Source organism: Vipera ursinii (genome assembly GCF_947247035.1).
Source record: "Vipera ursinii genome assembly, chromosome: 1".
In the NCBI taxonomy this organism is placed as follows: Eukaryota; Metazoa; Chordata; class Lepidosauria; order Squamata; family Viperidae; genus Vipera; species Vipera ursinii.
In genome coordinates this window covers 84602139-84620670 of record NC_139512.1, presented here as the reverse complement: position 1 = coordinate 84620670, position 18532 = coordinate 84602139, and the positions used below count along the sequence as shown (strand labels likewise).

The following is an 18532-nucleotide window of genomic DNA, read 5'->3' as shown; positions in this document are numbered from 1 at the left end:
TTGTCCAAGGACGTCTCGGTGGTCATGTGGCCGGCATGACTAGACGCCAAAGGCGCACGGAATGCTGTTACCTTCCCACCGGAGTGGTCCCTATTTTTCTACTTGCATTTTTTACGTGCTTTCGAACTGCTAGGTTGGCAGAAGCTGGGACGAGTAACAGGCGCTCACTCTGTTACACGGCACTCAGGATTCAACCCGCCAAACTGCCGACCTTCTGATCAACAAGCTCAGCATCCTAACCCACTGAGCCACCGCATCCCTTAGGGTTATCATAGCTGTCTGCAAACCATCTAGGTTATCAGTATATGACAATACAAGGTTAATTCTATGTATCTATAATCAGATGAAAGTCTGAAGTTTAATAAAGTTTATTTTAAAGTGTTAGATAAGAGGATTATCTCCCCTCATAGTATTTACTTTGATATCTTTATTAAATATGTGTTAGCATACATTAAACATGTATTGTACAAACAGGTGATAATTTTTTTCTTGCTGAATGAAATTTGACCTGTTGTATTCCATTTCAAGTATTAAAAAAACAATAGATGGCTTGCTCACTGCAACAGGGTAAAATGTGATTGCTTACTTTGTTGCTGAAGTGATGGTATGAATTCAGCCAGGATAGTTGTGTAATTCTAAGCAACTTGATTAAATAAGTATAGACAGAGGGACAATACTTTTCTTTTTGGTTTCTCAGCAAGTTTCTCTATTTCCCAAAAGTTCAGGTTCATTGCATTCACATATGGTGCTAATCCCCAATAGTTGGCAGAATTCTGTCTTATTTTGGGTTTCTTTCTCATTTCTAACTGAGTCCTTATACAGACCTTACCAGGGCTTTTTTCCTCATAGAACGCTCAGAACGGAGTTCCGGCACCTTTTTTGGATGGAACCTTGTAGGGTAGGCAAGGTGGGTTGTATGACATGTGTGAGTTCCGGCACCTTTTTCTTTTACAAAAAAGCACTGGACCTATTGCCTTCATTTAATTAGTGGGGAAAAGTGAATGATGTTTGCCCATCAACTTTGCTTCCTTGGGCCATATTAGTTCCCACTGAAATAAGTTACAATGTTATAAGCTACTAATCTTAAAATACCAAACCATAGGATTTATACATACCAAAGCAAAGCTAGGGTTCTCTCAGGAATACATATAGCGTAAGTAGAACGTATTGCACATAGTTGTTTCAATATTTTTTAAGATACCAACAGTCCTACATATGTGAGAAAGTCTGCAAAAGAATGTTAACAATTGTCCATACACAATATACTTTTAAAAGTGGCATACTGTGCCTAACATAGGAAGAACTCTGTTAAGTAATACTTTTCAGTTTCTCTATTGAATAAAGTCTTACAGAAAACAATGCAATGAAAAAGAGAGAATACACTTTTAAATTAAGCTCCATCAATATTAGATTCTGTGACTAAATGTGCTAAGGAATAGGAAATACGTTTTGAAGCAGCAGTTACTGAGTATACTGCATAAAGTGCCACACATATATGAGTTCTCTACAGAGTAGCTATCTTAACACCTGTATAATAGGTAATGATTGGCATAGCACGTTAAAACAGATAGAAGGTCAAATCTGTCAATGTAGGACTATAAACAGTGAGATCTTACAACCAATTCTCTTGGTAACCTCTTAAACTTGTTTATCATGAGCTTGCCTTAAAAGTGAGTTGTGAAATACAGTATTCATGTTTACTGAAAAACATGCAGCTGATTAGAGTGATAAAGCAAAACTATATGAATCAACTTCCTTACAAAAGATAAAAATACGATAAATAAGCATTTTCGCTGCCATGGATTAACCAGAAATTAAATATTAAGGAGAAGGCTCAATTGTCAAAGACAATCAACATGCACTGAGTGAGAGTACTTTTTTACAAAATTGATTTTCCATTTTTATATTTTTATATTTCCCCCCCACACACACTGCTTTCCTGGCTTAGCTTTAACACTCTTGTAGTTAAAAAGACATTGCTTCTTCAAATAGCTTTAGTTGTTCCAGTAAAAGTGCTTGTGTATCTGGTTAGAACTGGGATATGTAGTGAACATATTACTTTGAATCTCCTTATTACCGGGACATCATCCAAACCACAACTGCTGCTGAAATACCAAAGGGAGTGGTAGTGACGAGGAGACTTGGACTCTTATTGCAGAAATCTCTTTGGCAGCAAAGGTGTCTAAAACTGTCAACACTAAACTCCTCGGCTATAACATCTTTGCTGCATCTTGACATTTTCCAGCACCTGTATGTTCTCAAATTCACTGTAAACAAAATCAAAATATAAATTGAGATCTATTTTGCTTCTTATGAAATACAAGCAAGAGAGGCAAAGAAAAATCAGCTGTTTTGCCACTAAAAATGTAACACAGGACATTGTTTAAAATAACAATTTTAAACATGTCACATTCCTTGATTTGGATTATCTTCCTTTTTCAATATTTGCTGTACCATATGAATATTCAGAGACTAGCACCTTTCTCCTCAGAGAAGTCCATAAATGTTTTTCGGAAGGACTGTAATCCAGTAGAGGTTGCTGTAGGAGCAAGAGGTCACAGGCAATTTTCATTGCCACTTACACCATTTTCCTTACTGTACTGGAAGGTTTCAAAACGCTCAGCGCAGATGTTTCGGGGAAAAGAAAAGGAGTCAGTAATAACTTTTTCTTTCCTTCAACCTTTCTCCAGTAGAGGCATCTTACAAAGATCTCTGCTGCACTGGAACCATCCAAAATAACTTAATGGTTAGTTTACATAATATCTTTTGGTTTTAAAGCCCAAGTATAAAAGTTATTGTCTCTGCTGCTCAAGATTAGAAACTGCAAAGCATTGACTAGTTGCAAGAATGGTGTTTTAATTTTGTTATCCATAGGTTTATTTTATTTTTTATTTAGTTATATTTATATACCGCCCTATTCCCTGAGGACTCAGGGCGGTTTACAGGGAATTAAAAATCCAAAATACAAAAATTAAAAACCCAATTAAAAAATATTAAATTAACCCTGTAGTCAGTTAAAAAACCCCAAATTAAAATTTCCTCCTCAGTCTGGGCCCGAGAGCTCGAAGAGCCAGGTCTTCAGGCCCCGGCGGAATGATCGGAGGTCGGGGGCAGTCCTCAGCTCCACCGGCAGCTGGTTCCAGAGGGCAGGCGCTCCCACCGAGAAGGCCCTATCCCTGGGTGTCACCCGCCGGCAATCTCTCACCGGCGGAACCCTGAGCAGACCCTCCCTGTGGGAGCGCACTGGGCGAAGGGCGTTTGATGCCGGCAGCAGGTGTTCCCTCAAATAACCCGGACCCAGGCCATGTAGGGCTTTATAGGTGATAACCAGCACCTTGAATTTCACCCGGAGGGCAACCGGAAGCCAATGCAGCTCGCGGAGTAGAGGTGTTACATGGGAGTATCGGGAAACCCCCATTACAACTCGCGCGGCCGCATTCTGCACCAGTTGAAGCCTCCGAGTGGTCTTCAAGGGCAGCCCCATGTAGAGAGCGTTACAGTAGTCCAAACGGGAGGTCACAAGCGCATGAGTGACTGTGCGTAGGGCGTCTCGGTCCAAATAGGGACGCAACTGGCGCACCAGGCGAACCTGTGCAAAAGCCCCCCTGGTCACGGCTCCTATATGATCTTCAAAATTGAGCCGTGAATCCAGGAGGACGCCCAAGTTGCGAGCCCTATCAACGGGGGGCAACACCTCACCCCCCATCGTTAGAGGTGGAATAACATGGTTAACCCGAGACGCCGATATGCACAGCCACTCAGTCTTGGAGGGATTGAGACGAAGCCTGTTTCTCCCCATCCAGACCTGAACCGCCTCCAGGCACCGGGACATCACGGAGAGGGCATCACTGGGTTGGTTCGGGGTGGAAAGAAAAAGTTGGGTATCATCAGCGTACTGGTGATACCCCACCCCAAAACCACGAATGATCTCGCCCAGCGGCTTCATGTAGATGTTGAACAGGAGAGGCGAGAGAACCGACCCCTGAGGAACTCCACAAATGAGAGACCTCGGGGCGGATCTCTGCCCTCCTGTCAACACCGACTGCGAGCGGCCCTGGAGGTAGGAGGAGAACCACCGTAGAACGGTGCCTCCCACTCCCAACCCCCTGAGACGCCGCAGCAGGATACCATGGTCGATGGTATCGAAAGCCGCTGAGAGATCTAATAGGACCAGGACAGAGGAGCAACCCCTGTCCCTAGCCCTCCAGAGATCATTCACCAGCGCGACCAATGCCGTCTCCGTGCTGTGTCCGGGCCTGAAACCCGATTGGTACGGGTCCAGATAATCAGTTTCCTCCAGGAACAGAGGGAGCTGATGCGCCACCACACTCTCAACAACCTTCGCCAGAAAGCGAAGGTTGGAGACTGGACGATAGTTGTTTAAAACAGCCGGGTCCAAAGCAGGCTTCTTGAGGAGGGGTCTCACCACCGCCTCCTTCAGGGCGGCAGGGAAGACACCCTCCTTCAAAGAAGCAGTTATTACTGCATGGAACCAGCCTCGTGTTCCCTCCCGAGCCGCATAAGCTAGCCAGGAGGGGCACGGATCCAACAAACAGGTGGTGGAGCTCAGTCTCCCCATGATCCTGTCCACATCATCAGGGGAAACAGGGTCGAACTCAGTCCAGATAACATGCTCAAGACCGCCTGATTCCTCCACATCAGACTCTGCCCAGTCAGAGTCCAGGCCGGTCCGGATCCGAGCGATTTTGTCCGCCAGATGATGACTAAACTCCTCGGCTCGTCCCTGCAAGGGATCCTCTCTCACCTCCTGGTTAAGGAGGGAGCGAGTCACCCTAAACAGGGCAGCCGGGCGATTATCTGCGGATGCGACAAGAGCGGCAAAGTAGTTAGACTTCGCCGTTCTTATCGCCGCAAGATAAGACCTTATAAAGGTTCTTAACTGCAATCGGTCGGATTCGGATCGGCTGGATCTCCAACCACTCTCTAGACCTCGTCTCCGACGCTTCATCTCCCGGAGCTCCACAGAGAACCATGGGGCCCAACGGGATCTGCGCCGAATCAGAGGTCGCATGGGTACAACGCAGTCGAGTGCCCTGGTGGCAGCCGTTTCCCAGGCCTCCACCAGAGCATCGACTGGGCTGTGGGTAAGGGTGATAGGTATCGGCCCAAGCGCCCTCTGGAACCGGTCCGGGTCCATTAGGCGCCTGGGGCGGAACCACCTGGTCGGTTCCGCCGCCCAGCGGCGGGGGATGGCATGACGGAAAACCAGCCTCAGGAGGTAATGATCTGACCATGACAGAGGGGTGATGGATGGGGAACCCCCTCCCAGATCATCCAACCACTGTCCAGACAGGAACACCAGGTCGAGAGTATGATCCCCCTCGTGAGTAGGGCCCTCAATAACCTGGGTCAGGCCCATGGCCGTCATGGAAGCCATGAACTCCCGAGCTAACTCCGACGACCCCCCCAGTGATGGCAGGTTGAAGTCACCCAGGACTATAAGCCTGGGGAACTCCACCGCCAACCCCGAGAGGGTGTCGAGCAGCCCAGGCAGGGCTGTTGCCACACAGCTGGGCGCCAGGTATGTGAGCAACAAGCCCAACTGAACCCGAGGACCACATCTCAAGAGGAGGGATTCACTCCCGGCCATCTGGACAATGGTGGCCTCCCGGGGACACAAGGTCTCCCGAATAACCACTGCCACCCCACCACCCCTGCCCTGAGCCCGTGGCTGGTGCAGCACCCGGAAACCTGGCGGGCATAACTCGGTGAGAGGCACCCCTCCCTCCGAACCCAACCAAGTTTCCGTGATGCACGCTAGATCCGCACATTCCTCCTCGATCAGATCACGGATGAGGGGAGCTTTGTTAACTACGGATCTAGCGTTAAAATAGACCAACCTGAGCTCAGGGGCCTGATCACCCTCATCCCCGGGTAAGAGGGTGCTAACCGGAGGGTCGGAGCGCGCCACCGCTCGGAGATAGCGGGGGCGTGATCCCAGATGTTGATATGGCCCTCCGCGCAAACACCTGCTGCCATTCCCTATCGCCATGGGGATTTGAAGTCCCACCCCCACGTTCCCAGAACCAGCAGCCACCTCCCCAGACCCCGTCCCGTCAGGACCTCTAACAGGACCAGACTGAGTGCCGGTTAAAGATTCCCTCCCTACCCCCCCCTCCCTCCCCCTCCCTAACTTCTTAAAATAACCGGCTAAAAATTTTATCAGGTTGAGAGATTCATGAAGAAGATGCTGAATGGACCATTGGCATATAGAAACCATGCATTATAGGGCTGAGGAAGCATGGCTCAAAGAGGATTCAGACAGACTTCAGACCTCAAATGGGCATAAGGCTTCTGTGATATTCATTCAAGCAGCCTGTCTTCTGTGCAAGTTCGAAAACAAGTTGCAGCTCCTTTAAGAATTATATTGTGGATCAACTATGGTTTTTTCCCCCCAAATCTTCCAAGAGGAGTTTTTCTCCTCTTGTTCTTTGTTCCCTGATTGACAAGGAAGCTTTGATTACTGCCACTATGATCCAGTTGAAATAAAAGCTGTGTCATCAGTCTGTGTATTAGTGATTGTTTTCAGGTATCTCTCCCAATGGAAAAAAGTGACTATGACACCTATGTCATGCACAGTGATTTTACATAATTTGTTCTTTTTCTGTATTTCATGGCTGCTTGCAGGTGTCCTTTCTATAGAACTGCACTCTTTTATTAAGTTCATATGTACTTTTGTGCCACCTAATGAGAAGGAAGGACTCACTGGAGAAGAGCCTAATGCTGGGAAAGATTGAAGGCAAGAGAAGAAGGGGATGACAGAGAATGAGGTGGCTGGATGGAGTTACTGAAGCAGTAGGTGTGAGCTTAAATGGACTCCAGAAGATGGTAGAGGACATGAAGGCCTGGAGGAACGTTGTCCATAGGGTCGCAATGGGTCAGAAATGACTTCGCAACTAACAACAACAATGTACTTTTATAATAGTAACAATTGTACGTATTACATTTCTTTAAAGACTCAAGCTGTCACATCCACATCTTAGAAAGCAGTTTTCTGGAGATAAAAGCAAAATTGGGGTCTAAGGAATGATACCGATGAAGAAGTCAGTTGTACTCATAATCCAAAACTCTGTACAGCCCTTTTTAATTTCTGAGCCCACCCTGGTTGAAAAAGTCAAGGAGTGAGGTTCAGATTTGGGAGATGGATGACTTCAGAAATAGAAAATTCAGATAAAAGAAGACTGTAATTTTCAGGAAACCAAGATGGAGATCCAAGAATCAGAGCATTGTTATCAAATCAGGTTAGGTTTCCAAGTGCTTCTTTATTACCTTTTTGTAGGTGTCTGACTGATCTAGCTAACAATAATTTTATTGTTATTGGAGGACAAACATTAATCTATGGTAGAAAAAAAATCAGGAGTCTAGTAGCACTTTTTCCAGCTAATAGATTTTACTAAAAGGCATAAGCTGTCATTAACTGCTTGCAGCTTACAAAAACCTTTTATGAATGCCTTTTAATAAATATGTGTTAAGTCAGAAAAAGTGCTGCCAGATTCCAGTAATTTTGATAAAAATCTTAATGAGACAATAAGCTTGATAGGGCACAAGGGAAGTGTCCAGATGTTGATTATCTCCAGCAATCATGAGTGTTAACAATTTATTATCATTCTTGAAAAAGCATTGTATTATAATCCTTTAGTTTTAGAATTTCCCCATTAGCAATCGTTTCAAACAGACCTCCAAGTATCATATTCCCTTTTTTCCAGTGTGACATACCAAGATTTGATAATGAATTCTTTTCCTAATTGGTCAAAATATCATTTCATTACCCAACTATTTTTTTTAGTTTAAAAGCTTAAAAATAATGGTTGGAATCTGACAGGAAACTTTTACAGCAGCAACTTGATACCCACTAATGTGGGAAGAAATCATAACTAACTCAGTGGAGCTTAAATTCTCAGAAGATATACATACTTGCACCAGAACATACTTGTTCCAAAGTTCAGTTTATTCATGCAAAGTATACATACCCATTCTAATTTGCAAGCAAGCATCATCTTCCTCAGAACAGGTGAGGTTGGTTCTACAGAGAAAAGGACTTTGTTCACAGAAATAACATCGAAGTGCATAGCCTGAAACGTAAACAGTATTTTTTTTATCTGCCAGATTTATGTAATACACCATTCACCATTATCTCGCATCTATTTTATTTCAGTAACTTAACAGCCTTGTTTAGCAGACTATTATCTAATCAATATTCTTTATGTAAATATATGCATATGAGGACTAGCAGAATATTTGCTTAAAGCTGCTGAATATTTGTATCTAAACTGAGATTTGTCTGAAGAAATTTTCAGCTTAGTTTCGTAGGCACAATTATCTCAAGATTTAGTTACAAGGTTTTAGCAAGAGACAGATTGTGAAATAAAAATAATAATATACAGAGCTTGGGCCCATCTAACTCTCTTGACATTTCTACATTGTAAAATATACATTTGATTAAAATGTTTATACATGAAAAGCCAAATATGGGAAGGAACTTGAACTTGAACTGCTTTCCTGGCTATCCAGAACTTGACATGCCATACTAAGGCAGGATCTAGAACAACTCAGCATGGCCAGCTTGGTGCCACCAGCTCACCATCGCCAGCTCACCTTCACCAAGTCATCACAGGACAACTCAACATGGCCAACTTGCCATGGGGACAACTTGCCACAGGTAGCTGGAGGGAGAACTGGGCAAGCAGGCAGGTGAGCAGAATGTAGAGCAGCATTGGTGGCCAGGGGTTCCCACCAGAGTGGGAACAGGCCAGGCAGGTGAGTGAGTGGGTGGCAGAGCTCAGAGTGACAGCAGCAGTGTCCAGGGACTTCCCATTTTCATGCCACTGCTGCTGCCGCTGCACCAACCTCCAAGCCATTCAGCGTATGGGCCATTTGGTGGCGGCAGTGGGTAGGGCTGGCGGTATGGAGGTGGCAGAGGCTGGTCATGTCCCATTTTAATACCCACTGCCACAGGCCATTCAGCGGCAGCAGTGTTTGGGCTGTTTTATGACGGCGATGGGGTATGTGAAAATAGGACACAATAGCCTCTGCCACATCCCTATTGCCCGTCCCACCCTCCGCTGCCAAATGGCCCATGACAGCTGTGGTGTGTGTGCAAAAATGGGAAACACCTGGCTCTCCCTCTGGCTGTTTGCAGCAAGTTGTCCCAACAGTGACTTGGCCATGTTGAGTTGTCCTGCAGCGACTGGTGAAGAGACATCTTGGCAATGGTGAGCTGGCTGTGCTAAGTTGTCCCATTCTGACTGAGGTATGCCTATCACATCCTACTTATGGCAAAATGACGAATCAACATTTTCTATCTGCCTAGCATGCGTGAAGACATTATTCATGGTGGAATCAATAGCAATAGCATTTAGACTTATATACCACTTCACAGTACTTTACAGCTCTCTCTAAGCAGTTTACAGAGTCAACCTATTGCCTCCAACAATCTGGGTCCTCATTTTACTGACCTCGGAAGGATTTGAAAGGCTGAGTCAACCCTGAGCCAGTGAGAATCGAACTGCCGAACTGCTGGCAATTGGCAGTCAAGCAGAATTAGCCTGCAACACTGCATTCTAACCACTGCACCACCCTGACTCTTAATATTCGTTAGCTAGCATTTCTATAGCCTCTCATTTCAATCCTGTTTAGCTAAATGCATATATATATATGGTAAAGGTAAAGGTTCCCCCGCACATGCGTGCTAGTCGTTTCCGACTCTAGGGGCCGGTGCTCATCTCCGTTTCAAAGCCAAAGAGCCAGCGCTTGTCCGAGGACGTCTCCGTGGTCATGTGGCCGGCATGACTAGACACCAAAGGCGCACGGAACGCTGTTACCTTCCCACCGGAGTGGTCCCTATTTTTCTACTTGCATTTTTACGTGCTTTCGAACTGCTAGGTTGGCAGAAGCTGGGACGAGTAACAGGCGCTCACTCTGTTACGCGGCACTCGGGATTCGACCCGCCAAACTGCCGACCTTTTGATCAACAAGCTCAGCGTCCTAACCCACTGAGCCACCACGCCCCCTGATATATATATATATATATATATATATATATATATATATATATATATATATATATATATATATATATATTAGAAGACATAGTATAGCACTTACATACCGTAACAAAATCTCTATAGACTTTTATCCAGAAAGCATGTTAATGGACTGCAATGGGGAAAATGATCTGATTCTGTTGACAGGGAGTACTGTTGTCTACTGCTTTACTACATCCCAACGTGGCTTAGTCCAGTCTCTTTACTAAAAATGCAGAAATATCACAATACTTACCAGAAGTGCAGGATAGGGTTAGAATAATGAATGCTGTTAGGAGAATGCAGTTCATTTTGTCCATGTCTAGAAGAAGAATCATACATGAGATCAAGAATAGAGAAGGTAGCTCAAAAAAGTAAAAAGAAAATCTGAATCTGTCTATCCAAGTAAATGAAGCCTATGAAAATCAAAATCTTAAAAGCCAGTAACAAGAAGGAAGATTCACACACACACACACACACACACACACACACACACAACCCCCAGATGAGTTTTTTAAAAAGGCAGCTCCTTTTTGGCTTTGTTCTTACCAGAACTGGTGGAAAATCAAGAAAGATAGAAGCCTAGTTGATAAAATCTGGGTTGCAGATCAGGGAAATAATACAGTAAATTAGGGACAGACAGAGCTAGATGCAGGATAGATTTGATTTTATTGAATAGTGACCTAAAGCTGATGGGATTTTTCTTTTGTCTCTGTGTACGCGTGTCATTGGAATGTGATTTCAGCCTGAGCTTCAAAATAAACTATTGACTTCTTTTTTTCTTGGTCCTTTTGTTTCTGTCTCCTCCCTTTCTAGTTCTTTAAGCAAGATTTTCATAGTAAAATGTTTTTCTTGCCCAGCTAATGCTGATGGAGGACAGATTGCCAGTTGACTGGAGAGGCATTTTCCTTGAATAAAGTGGGCCGCTGCAGCGTGTCCATGACTAGGCATTTCCCAAGAATGCATTAAGATTGCGCCTGAAAGGTTTAGAAAGCCTTCACAGGAGCCAGAGGAACTAAGACACTGCACCCCCATGCATTATTTATTTATTTATTTGTTTATTTTAATCCCATTTATATCCCGCCCTTCTCCGAAGACTCAGGGCGGCTTACAATTTTAAAGCACAAATCAATGTGCTTAGCAATAATTATATAGCAAAGCAACGTGCTTTATGAAAGGAATTTCTCCATGCACCGTTTTTGCCCATGAAAATCTATCCCCAGAAACCAGACAACTAAAGTTGTCTCTCTGGTATTTTTCCACAGTTCTCAGTCAGCATGGCCAACAGATATCCTTTACTTTGCATGACGTTGCATAACTGGTTTTTACTCTTAGGATTCAGACTGCAATATTATTTAGCTGTCTATAAGACCCATTTGGTTCAATGGGATCTATTTGGATTAGAAAGTCATTGGATTGCAAGTTGTTTTGGCTTCAGCCTAGGTTAGGAGCTGCAGTATATTCAAGAAAACTCTGAATTTGCAGAAAGACAAGAATGAATGAATGATCAAACACAGAGAGATATCCATACACCACAATTAAACATAAATGGAAGAAACAGCCCAACAAATATTCTGCATGAATGGAAAGAGATGTAGTTTAGGGGGAAACTAAGAAAAAGGGATGTTGAAAATTTTTATTTTTTTAAAATCCCATTTATATCCCGCCCTTCTCTGAAGACTCAGGGCGGCTTACAATCTAAAGCACAAACCAATTTGCCCTACTGTAGCTCCCACTTCTGTGTTTCAGAGCCAATGCCAAGGGTTGCAATAACCTAGCATCCTGATTGTGTGGAAGATGGGATATAAACAACAATATATTACACTATGAGGTAATATCAACGATAGAAATCTACTTTGCACAGAGTAGCACAAACATGCTAAAACTGATTGGTGAAGTTATTATTAGTATTACGAAATCCTATCTGTGGCATGGGTATACCTAGTCTTCTCCAATCAAACTAATCTAATTAATCAACTTCTTCTCTTTCACATTGATCTGCTTGCACATACAGGGGAAAAATATTGTACCTTGCAACAAAATGTGCTTGTGCATGAGATTTAAATAGTTAATTGCTGACAACTTTGGTAATATATTTAGGAAATATTTAGGAAACAATTTAAACTGGGTAGAATAAGCTAAGGGGTCTCTGAATGCAGGAGTGCACCTCTTCTGCTGGAAAGAAAGATTTGCTACGGAGACACTGTTTACATTATCACAGGTATTCCAAGTTTATTTGTGAAAACTCCGCAAATGGAGATTTCCCACCAGCAATGTTCTGAATGGGAGAAAAGAATACACTGACTGCTGTTGAGAGTTTTCATGGCCTTAAGCCAATCTGTTTCCTCTTGTTAATTGTAAGGGGAGGAGTTGGATAGGAAGTTGTTTTGCATTGCCCATATTAAGTGCATCATCTCTGAATGGTATAAAAGTTATGGCTCCACCATAGAACTTTCATACATTGCCAGAAAAATAGAGGTGTTTCTATTAAAAAGTAGAGGTGTCTCTATTAAAATTCTACCCGTTAATATATGGTTATAAATGAAGAAATGTTTAGAAATAATGGTTATAAACTAAGGCAAACAGTGGTGTAGATCTTATTCTGGTAAAAAGACTAAGGAAACACTGACCTCACCTGGTCACAAACATCTGATACCGATGTTTATACATTCCTTCTGCACTATTATTTAGCTATTTAATCACGAGGGATTCCTTTCTCACCTTTTATCAGTCAAATAGCAGAAAACTTTGATAGTAGAGCTGTACGTGCATATAATACATGTCAAAATAAATTGAAATCCTTTTATTACTTTTAACTGGCCATATTCCGGTTTGTCAATAGCTTTCCAAAAGAGCTGTATGCAAAATTTCATTCTGTTAGGGATGATGGTAGTTGGGACTTCATTACTCTGCTAACAAGTAAGGAAAAATAAAACAGAACAAGTAGGAATATAAAGGTTTTTTAAAGTATGTTGAGTTAAGTGACTGATTACAGGATAGAGCATCCTCTATCTAGCAGTGAAGTTCTGAAGAGAGAACATATTCATTTTTGTATTCCTGGCTAGAAATAATTTCAGGCCATAATACAAAAATTATTCAAACTATAATCAGTACCACTGAGGAAGGCAGACCAATGCCAAGAGGCAAGACCTCCTTCAGAAGAGGACTCTGTGAAAGCCTACTGTCCTTCAGTAGTACATAGAGGGCAAAAATTCAGTGCTACTCTAGGCCAAAACAAGAGGAGAGTCCCTTTGAGATGTTGGTCTAGATATAATAATATACAAAAGGACAGAATTTGCTCTATATTGTGTTATTATTCCTCACTGGGTCCTGTAATATGGATCTTATTTTTTCACTTTTCTTATGATGATGAAAATGGTTTAACTGTAGGATCGTTGCATTTTTGTCTTTTAATTTAATTAAGTCACAAACATTTTACATGCCTTTGGAAGGGTCTCCAAATGCAGTGAGACTGCACATTACATTCAAAGCCTGCTGCCCCAAAACCAGTCCCAAAATAAAGAGCTTCTGGTCAAACAGAATACTAAATGCCTCTGAAGGGCATCATCGGAGAACCGTGAGGATCAGCATCTAAAATGTCCTAACCAAATGCTCTCACCTTCCACGAAGAGACAAAGACTGAAGACCAAAAAAATACAAAGAAAGGAAGGAAGGAAGAAAGAAAGAAAGAAAGAAAGAAAGAAAGAAAGAAAGAAAGAAAGAAAGAAAGAAAGAAAGAAAGAAAGAAAGAAAGAAAGAAAGAAAGAAACTAAGGAAGGAAGGAAGGAAGGGAAAGAAAGGAAGAAAGGAAGGAAGGAAGGAAGAGAAAGAAAGGAAGGAAGGAAGGAAGGAAGGAAGGAAGGAAGCAAGGAAGGAAGAAAAAGAAAGGAAGGAAGGAAGGAAGAAAAAGGAAGGAAGGAAGGAAGGAAAAGAAAGAAAGAAAGAAAGAAAAGGAAGGAAGGAAGGAAGGAAGGAAGGAAGGAACAGAAAGAAAGGAAGAAAGGAAGGAAGGAAGGAAGGAAGGAAGGAAGGAAGGAAGGAAGAAAGGAAGAGAAAGAAAGGAAGGAAGGAAGGAAGGAAGAGAAAGGAAGGAAGGAAGGAAGGAAGGAAGGAAGGAAGGAAGGAAGGAAGGAAGGAAAAGAAAGGAAGGAAGGAAGGAAGGAAGGAAGGAAGGAAGGAAGGAAGGAAGGAAAAGAAAGGAAGGAAGGAAGGAAGGAAAAGGAAGGAAGGAAGGAAGGAAGGAAGAAAGAAAGAAAGAGGGAGAGGGAGAGGGGCAGGGCATTACTACCGTAACGACGCAGATAAACCCGCAGCTAAAGACAAAAGATCCCCGTTTTTACTAACGTAAAAAGCCCCTATGGACCGGGCCTTGCCCGTGAGCTTTGAGCCCGCCAAATGCAGCCCCGAAGCTTCACAACCGGCCCGGGACCTCTAAAATTGGCCAGCTTCCCCCTCTTGAATAATTTCCTTCCATTTCCACCTGCAGCAGCAAGCGCCTCTCTCGAGACCGCTCTGCGGAAGCCCTTCCCACACGCCACCGGGCTTCGAAAGAGGCTGCCGGGCAGCTCCTTTCCAGCCCGAACGAATCGAGGGCTCGCCAGAGCCTGGACCCTGCTGGGCCTTCGCTCACCCGGACTGCGGCTTCGAAGGCGCGCCGAGCTGCTGCTGAGCCGCAGTCCTCCCCCTCCGACCGCCGCTAAATCCTTACGTCCGAGCGGCTCCCTTCCCTTCTGGGGCATCAGCAGGCTCCGCCTTCGGCTCCCTGCTGCCGGTCTGCGGCAAAGCAAGCCGTCAGCCTCACCTCAGCGGCCAAAAAAGAGAAGTTACTTTTTTTTGTCAGTAAGCAAGCAAGCAAGCAAGCAAATAGGGGGAGGAGGGGAGCCATCTGGCATTGGCCTTCCGTCGGCAGAGAGTTAGGGAAGTTCCTTGTCAGTCTCAGCATTATCTTCCGGCAATGTTTTCATTAAGAAGGGAGACTCCACATTTATCAGTGGTTGGACTGATTCTGCAACCAGCCAAACAATATTCCACCCACTTCTAATGTACTCCAAACACTGTCACCGTTGATAATTGGGGAACATCAGCACCCTGAAAATTACATAGGATGGAGGAATGCGTTTCTGAATTCAGTGAGATCTCTGGTGTTTGTACCCCGTCTCCTTTGGGACATTTCTCTTACCTACTTACGGTACTTAACTTAGCTTACTTAGAAGCTGTGCCATCTAAATAGGGCAAGGCAGCAAAGGACACAACCGCTCTTCACATGTGAATCCGTAATATAAGCTCTAAAGAAAAAGAAAGCAAGATATACAAGAGGCACCAGGAGGAACGAGGATCTGAACCATGAGGTGAGAGGGAGCTATCCTCTCTCCCCAGAGTGAGAGTGTCATAAAGTTGAGTTCAAGCCACACAAAATAGAATTTTCCAGTAGTTCTTTTATTCTTGTGTTATTCAGGGGAAAAGCAAGGCAAATGTGCAATTAAGCTTAATTAATTCACTTATATTTGCACATATACTTGTTTAATTTCAAAGTTACCTTACTATAATAAGCTATGCCGACTAGGCTGTCGAGAAACTACGCCCAGCAAGGCTACTCAGATAACTATGCCCAATAAGGCTATTTAAATAACTACGCCCAATAAGGCTACTCAAGTTGTACTGTAAGGTAAAGGTTCCCCCCGCACATGCGTGCTAGTCGTTTCCAACTCTAGGTGCCAGTGCTCATCTCCGTTTCAAAGCCGAAGAGCCAGCGCTTGTCCGAGGACATCTCCATGGTCATGTGGCCGGCATGACTAGACACCAAAGGCGCACGGAACGCTGTTACCTTCCCACCGTAGTGGTCCCTATTTTTCTACTTGCATTTTACGTGCTTTCGAACTGCTAGGTTGGCAGAAGCTGGGACGAGTAACAGGTGCTCACTCTGTTACGTGGCACTCGGGATTCGACCCGCCGAACTGCTGACCTTCTGATCGACAAGCTCAGCATCTTAACCCACTGAGCCACCGCATCCCTTGTACTGTAAGTACTGTTGACCAACTAGGCTACACAACTAGGCTGGGAAGCAGACTTCTGCTCCAGCCTTCAGGGTCTGGTTCATTCCACTCTTCTCTTTATACCCAACTTCTTTACTTAGATTTCATATATATGGTACATCTTCCCCCTCCTGGTCAGGTCAGGAACTTCACATTCTTACTCCCTGTTCCATGATTCCAGGAGAAATGCATTCCTTACGTCCACTAATATTCCACCTGGAATCATCATCAATAAAACATTCATACACACACTCAGAACCTTTCTTAACACATATTCCAGCAACATGTGTTTCCTAGTGAATTCATGAAAAAGCTAACTTGGTTTTATTACAGGACCTCTATATTCATAATTAATATCATATTTGTGATATATTCATAACATATAAAATATGTAACAAGGAGGAGCAGGGACTTCTTTACCTCTTGTAACCTTTCTTTTGCTCACTTCTTTCCTTGTGTTGCTTTCTAGGGATGAAAATAGACAATTGCTACACTTTTGTTTCGATTGATGCCATGAGAAATGTCCCATTTTTCAGCATCTTAGTTGTGTGTTTAGGATTAGCTTTAAAAACCTCCAGTAGCCTTGAACTTCAGTTTGCAGCAGGAGTCAGCTAGATTCCTTCGAGAGGGTCTTAAAAGATAGAGACTCTGAAGTCAAGCTCAGTGCCTAGTGACCATGCACTCTGTATAACTTACTTGGCAACAATATACAAGTGATTTGCCACTGCTGACTTTTGGATTTCCCCTCCTCCCAACTTTGTCTAGACTACAGCCCTGCCAACTATATCCAAATATTAACTAGCCTGAGCTTATGTTACATTTTTGGAAACAGCCAAGACTACTGAGATAGGACCAACTGCAGGGGCTTCGAAGATCTAGCCACGCATAATATCAATATTGTTCCACCCTTAATCTTTGTTCAGGGAGTCCCAAGGAGGTCCATTTACACCAGGTGTGTCAAACTGCTGGCCTGCAGGCTGGTTGCATCATGCGGAGGCTGTGCCCACCCCAGCTCCAGCAATGCAAAATAAGTCGTGATACGTTGCAACACGTCACACGATGCGGTTTCGACACCTGTGACTGACACTCTTGCACAGTGAATCCATTACCATATGTCAGGAAACGTCAAGGATTTTATGTTGTCTGAGGTGAAGGATAATATGGCACTCCCCCAGTCTCATGCCTGGCAGTTAACTGCATTATACATCTAACGGGATGAAGCTAATTGGAGAGCCTGGGAAGGCTATATAACAATGTAAGGCAACACTGTGTTGTCACATCATACCCTCGAAGTCATACCTTTTGCTTGGGGCAGTTGTTTAGTCCAATGGGGCAAGCTTGACATCCATATATAAATGAAGTATCACATTGTGTGTTAAGTGTGTGCCTTCCAGTCAGTATTGACTCCTGGAGACTGCCTGGACAAGTCCCTGCATTTTTCTTGTTAAGGTTTTTCAGAAGTGCTTTGCTGTATTGCTGTAATTTGTATCCTATAATCATAGCAACAGTTGCAAATTTATTTGTAGGTCCAGTTCAGAGTTCTGGCTGTTGCCCTTATATAACCCTGCGTGGCTTGGTTTCCAACTATCTCTCATCGAGATTTCTCTACCTGTACATTCCTGCAGGAAACTTTTCATCCCACGGGAGATTTAAGGAATACCACAGGCCTTTTCTGCAGTTGTCCCCGTGCTGTAAGATACCATGTATACCCTGAAATAGGGAATGTCCAAATCTCATTTTTCACACATCATTTAAGATCTAGTGTTCTGTTGAGGATTTGGGGCCTAGTCATAGGCAGGCTGCCTTTTAAATAGTTTGTTTTCATTATACAGATATTCTCATTTTTTGTAACTCCTCGAGCTGCCTAGAAATGGACAGTGGAAAAAAACCCTCATGTAATAAATTAATCAAGCAATGTCAAGCATAAAGCTCCAATGTAAGAAGCACATCATCAAATAAAATGTAGTATATTTAATAATGCTATTTTGCATCAGAAGAGGTTGGGTGCAATACAATGGCACCTTGTAAGGCATGACTTTTAAGTATTCCTAACTCATAGTCTTAATATTTTTACGTATACTAGCAATAATAGTACAAGCCCAGTAAGACTAAAAGCGTCTTGTACACAAATGAAGCATTAGACTAGAAGTTATGGGACAGCATCATAGGAAAATATCCTGCTGTAATAACCCCAAACCCTGTACATATAAACCAATTTTTTTTGTATTCTCTGATTTCATTTTTCAGTGCAAAAAATTGTAGTACAAGTCTTAAAACAGGCTTAACAGAGTTTTTAAAAACCATAAAGTATAAAATTGCATGTTATATGTAATTTTAAGGGGAAAAAACCCAAATCTTGGCTCTATAACCATGCATGACATAGTCCTATTCATTTTACATAGTTACTACTGTACAAAAACATTAAGTCTTTGGCTATTTAAATGTTTGTTTCAACCC

At 43.3% G+C, this 18532-nt stretch overlaps 1 protein-coding gene across 1 annotated transcript; it reads right to left on the bottom strand.

The window, feature by feature from the left end:
* Positions 1-352: 352 nt before the first annotated feature.
* Positions 353-15857, bottom strand: CD59 (CD59 molecule (CD59 blood group)). The gene is made up of 5 exons (XM_083367999.1): positions 15250-15857; positions 14674-14844; positions 10300-10365; positions 7992-8093; positions 353-2267 (listed from the first exon to the last, which is right to left on the bottom strand). The coding sequence occupies exons 1-5, from the start codon at positions 15263-15265 to the stop codon at positions 2074-2076; spliced, it is 549 nt and encodes a 182-aa protein (XP_083224125.1). The 5' UTR covers positions 15266-15857; the 3' UTR covers positions 353-2073.
* Positions 15858-18532: the final 2675 nt, after the last annotated feature.

Excerpts from the sequence above, each read along its gene's own strand:
- CD59 (XM_083367999.1), bottom strand. Across the intron at positions 10,366-14,673 it reads CCTTCGAAGCCGCAGTCCGG|ACATGGACAAAATGAACTGC; the intron begins GTGAGCGAAGGC and ends TTCTTCTTCTAG. Across the intron at positions 8,094-10,299 it reads AACCCTATCCTGCACTTCTG|GCTATGCACTTCGATGTTAT; the intron begins GTAAGTATTGTG and ends TTTACGTTTCAG.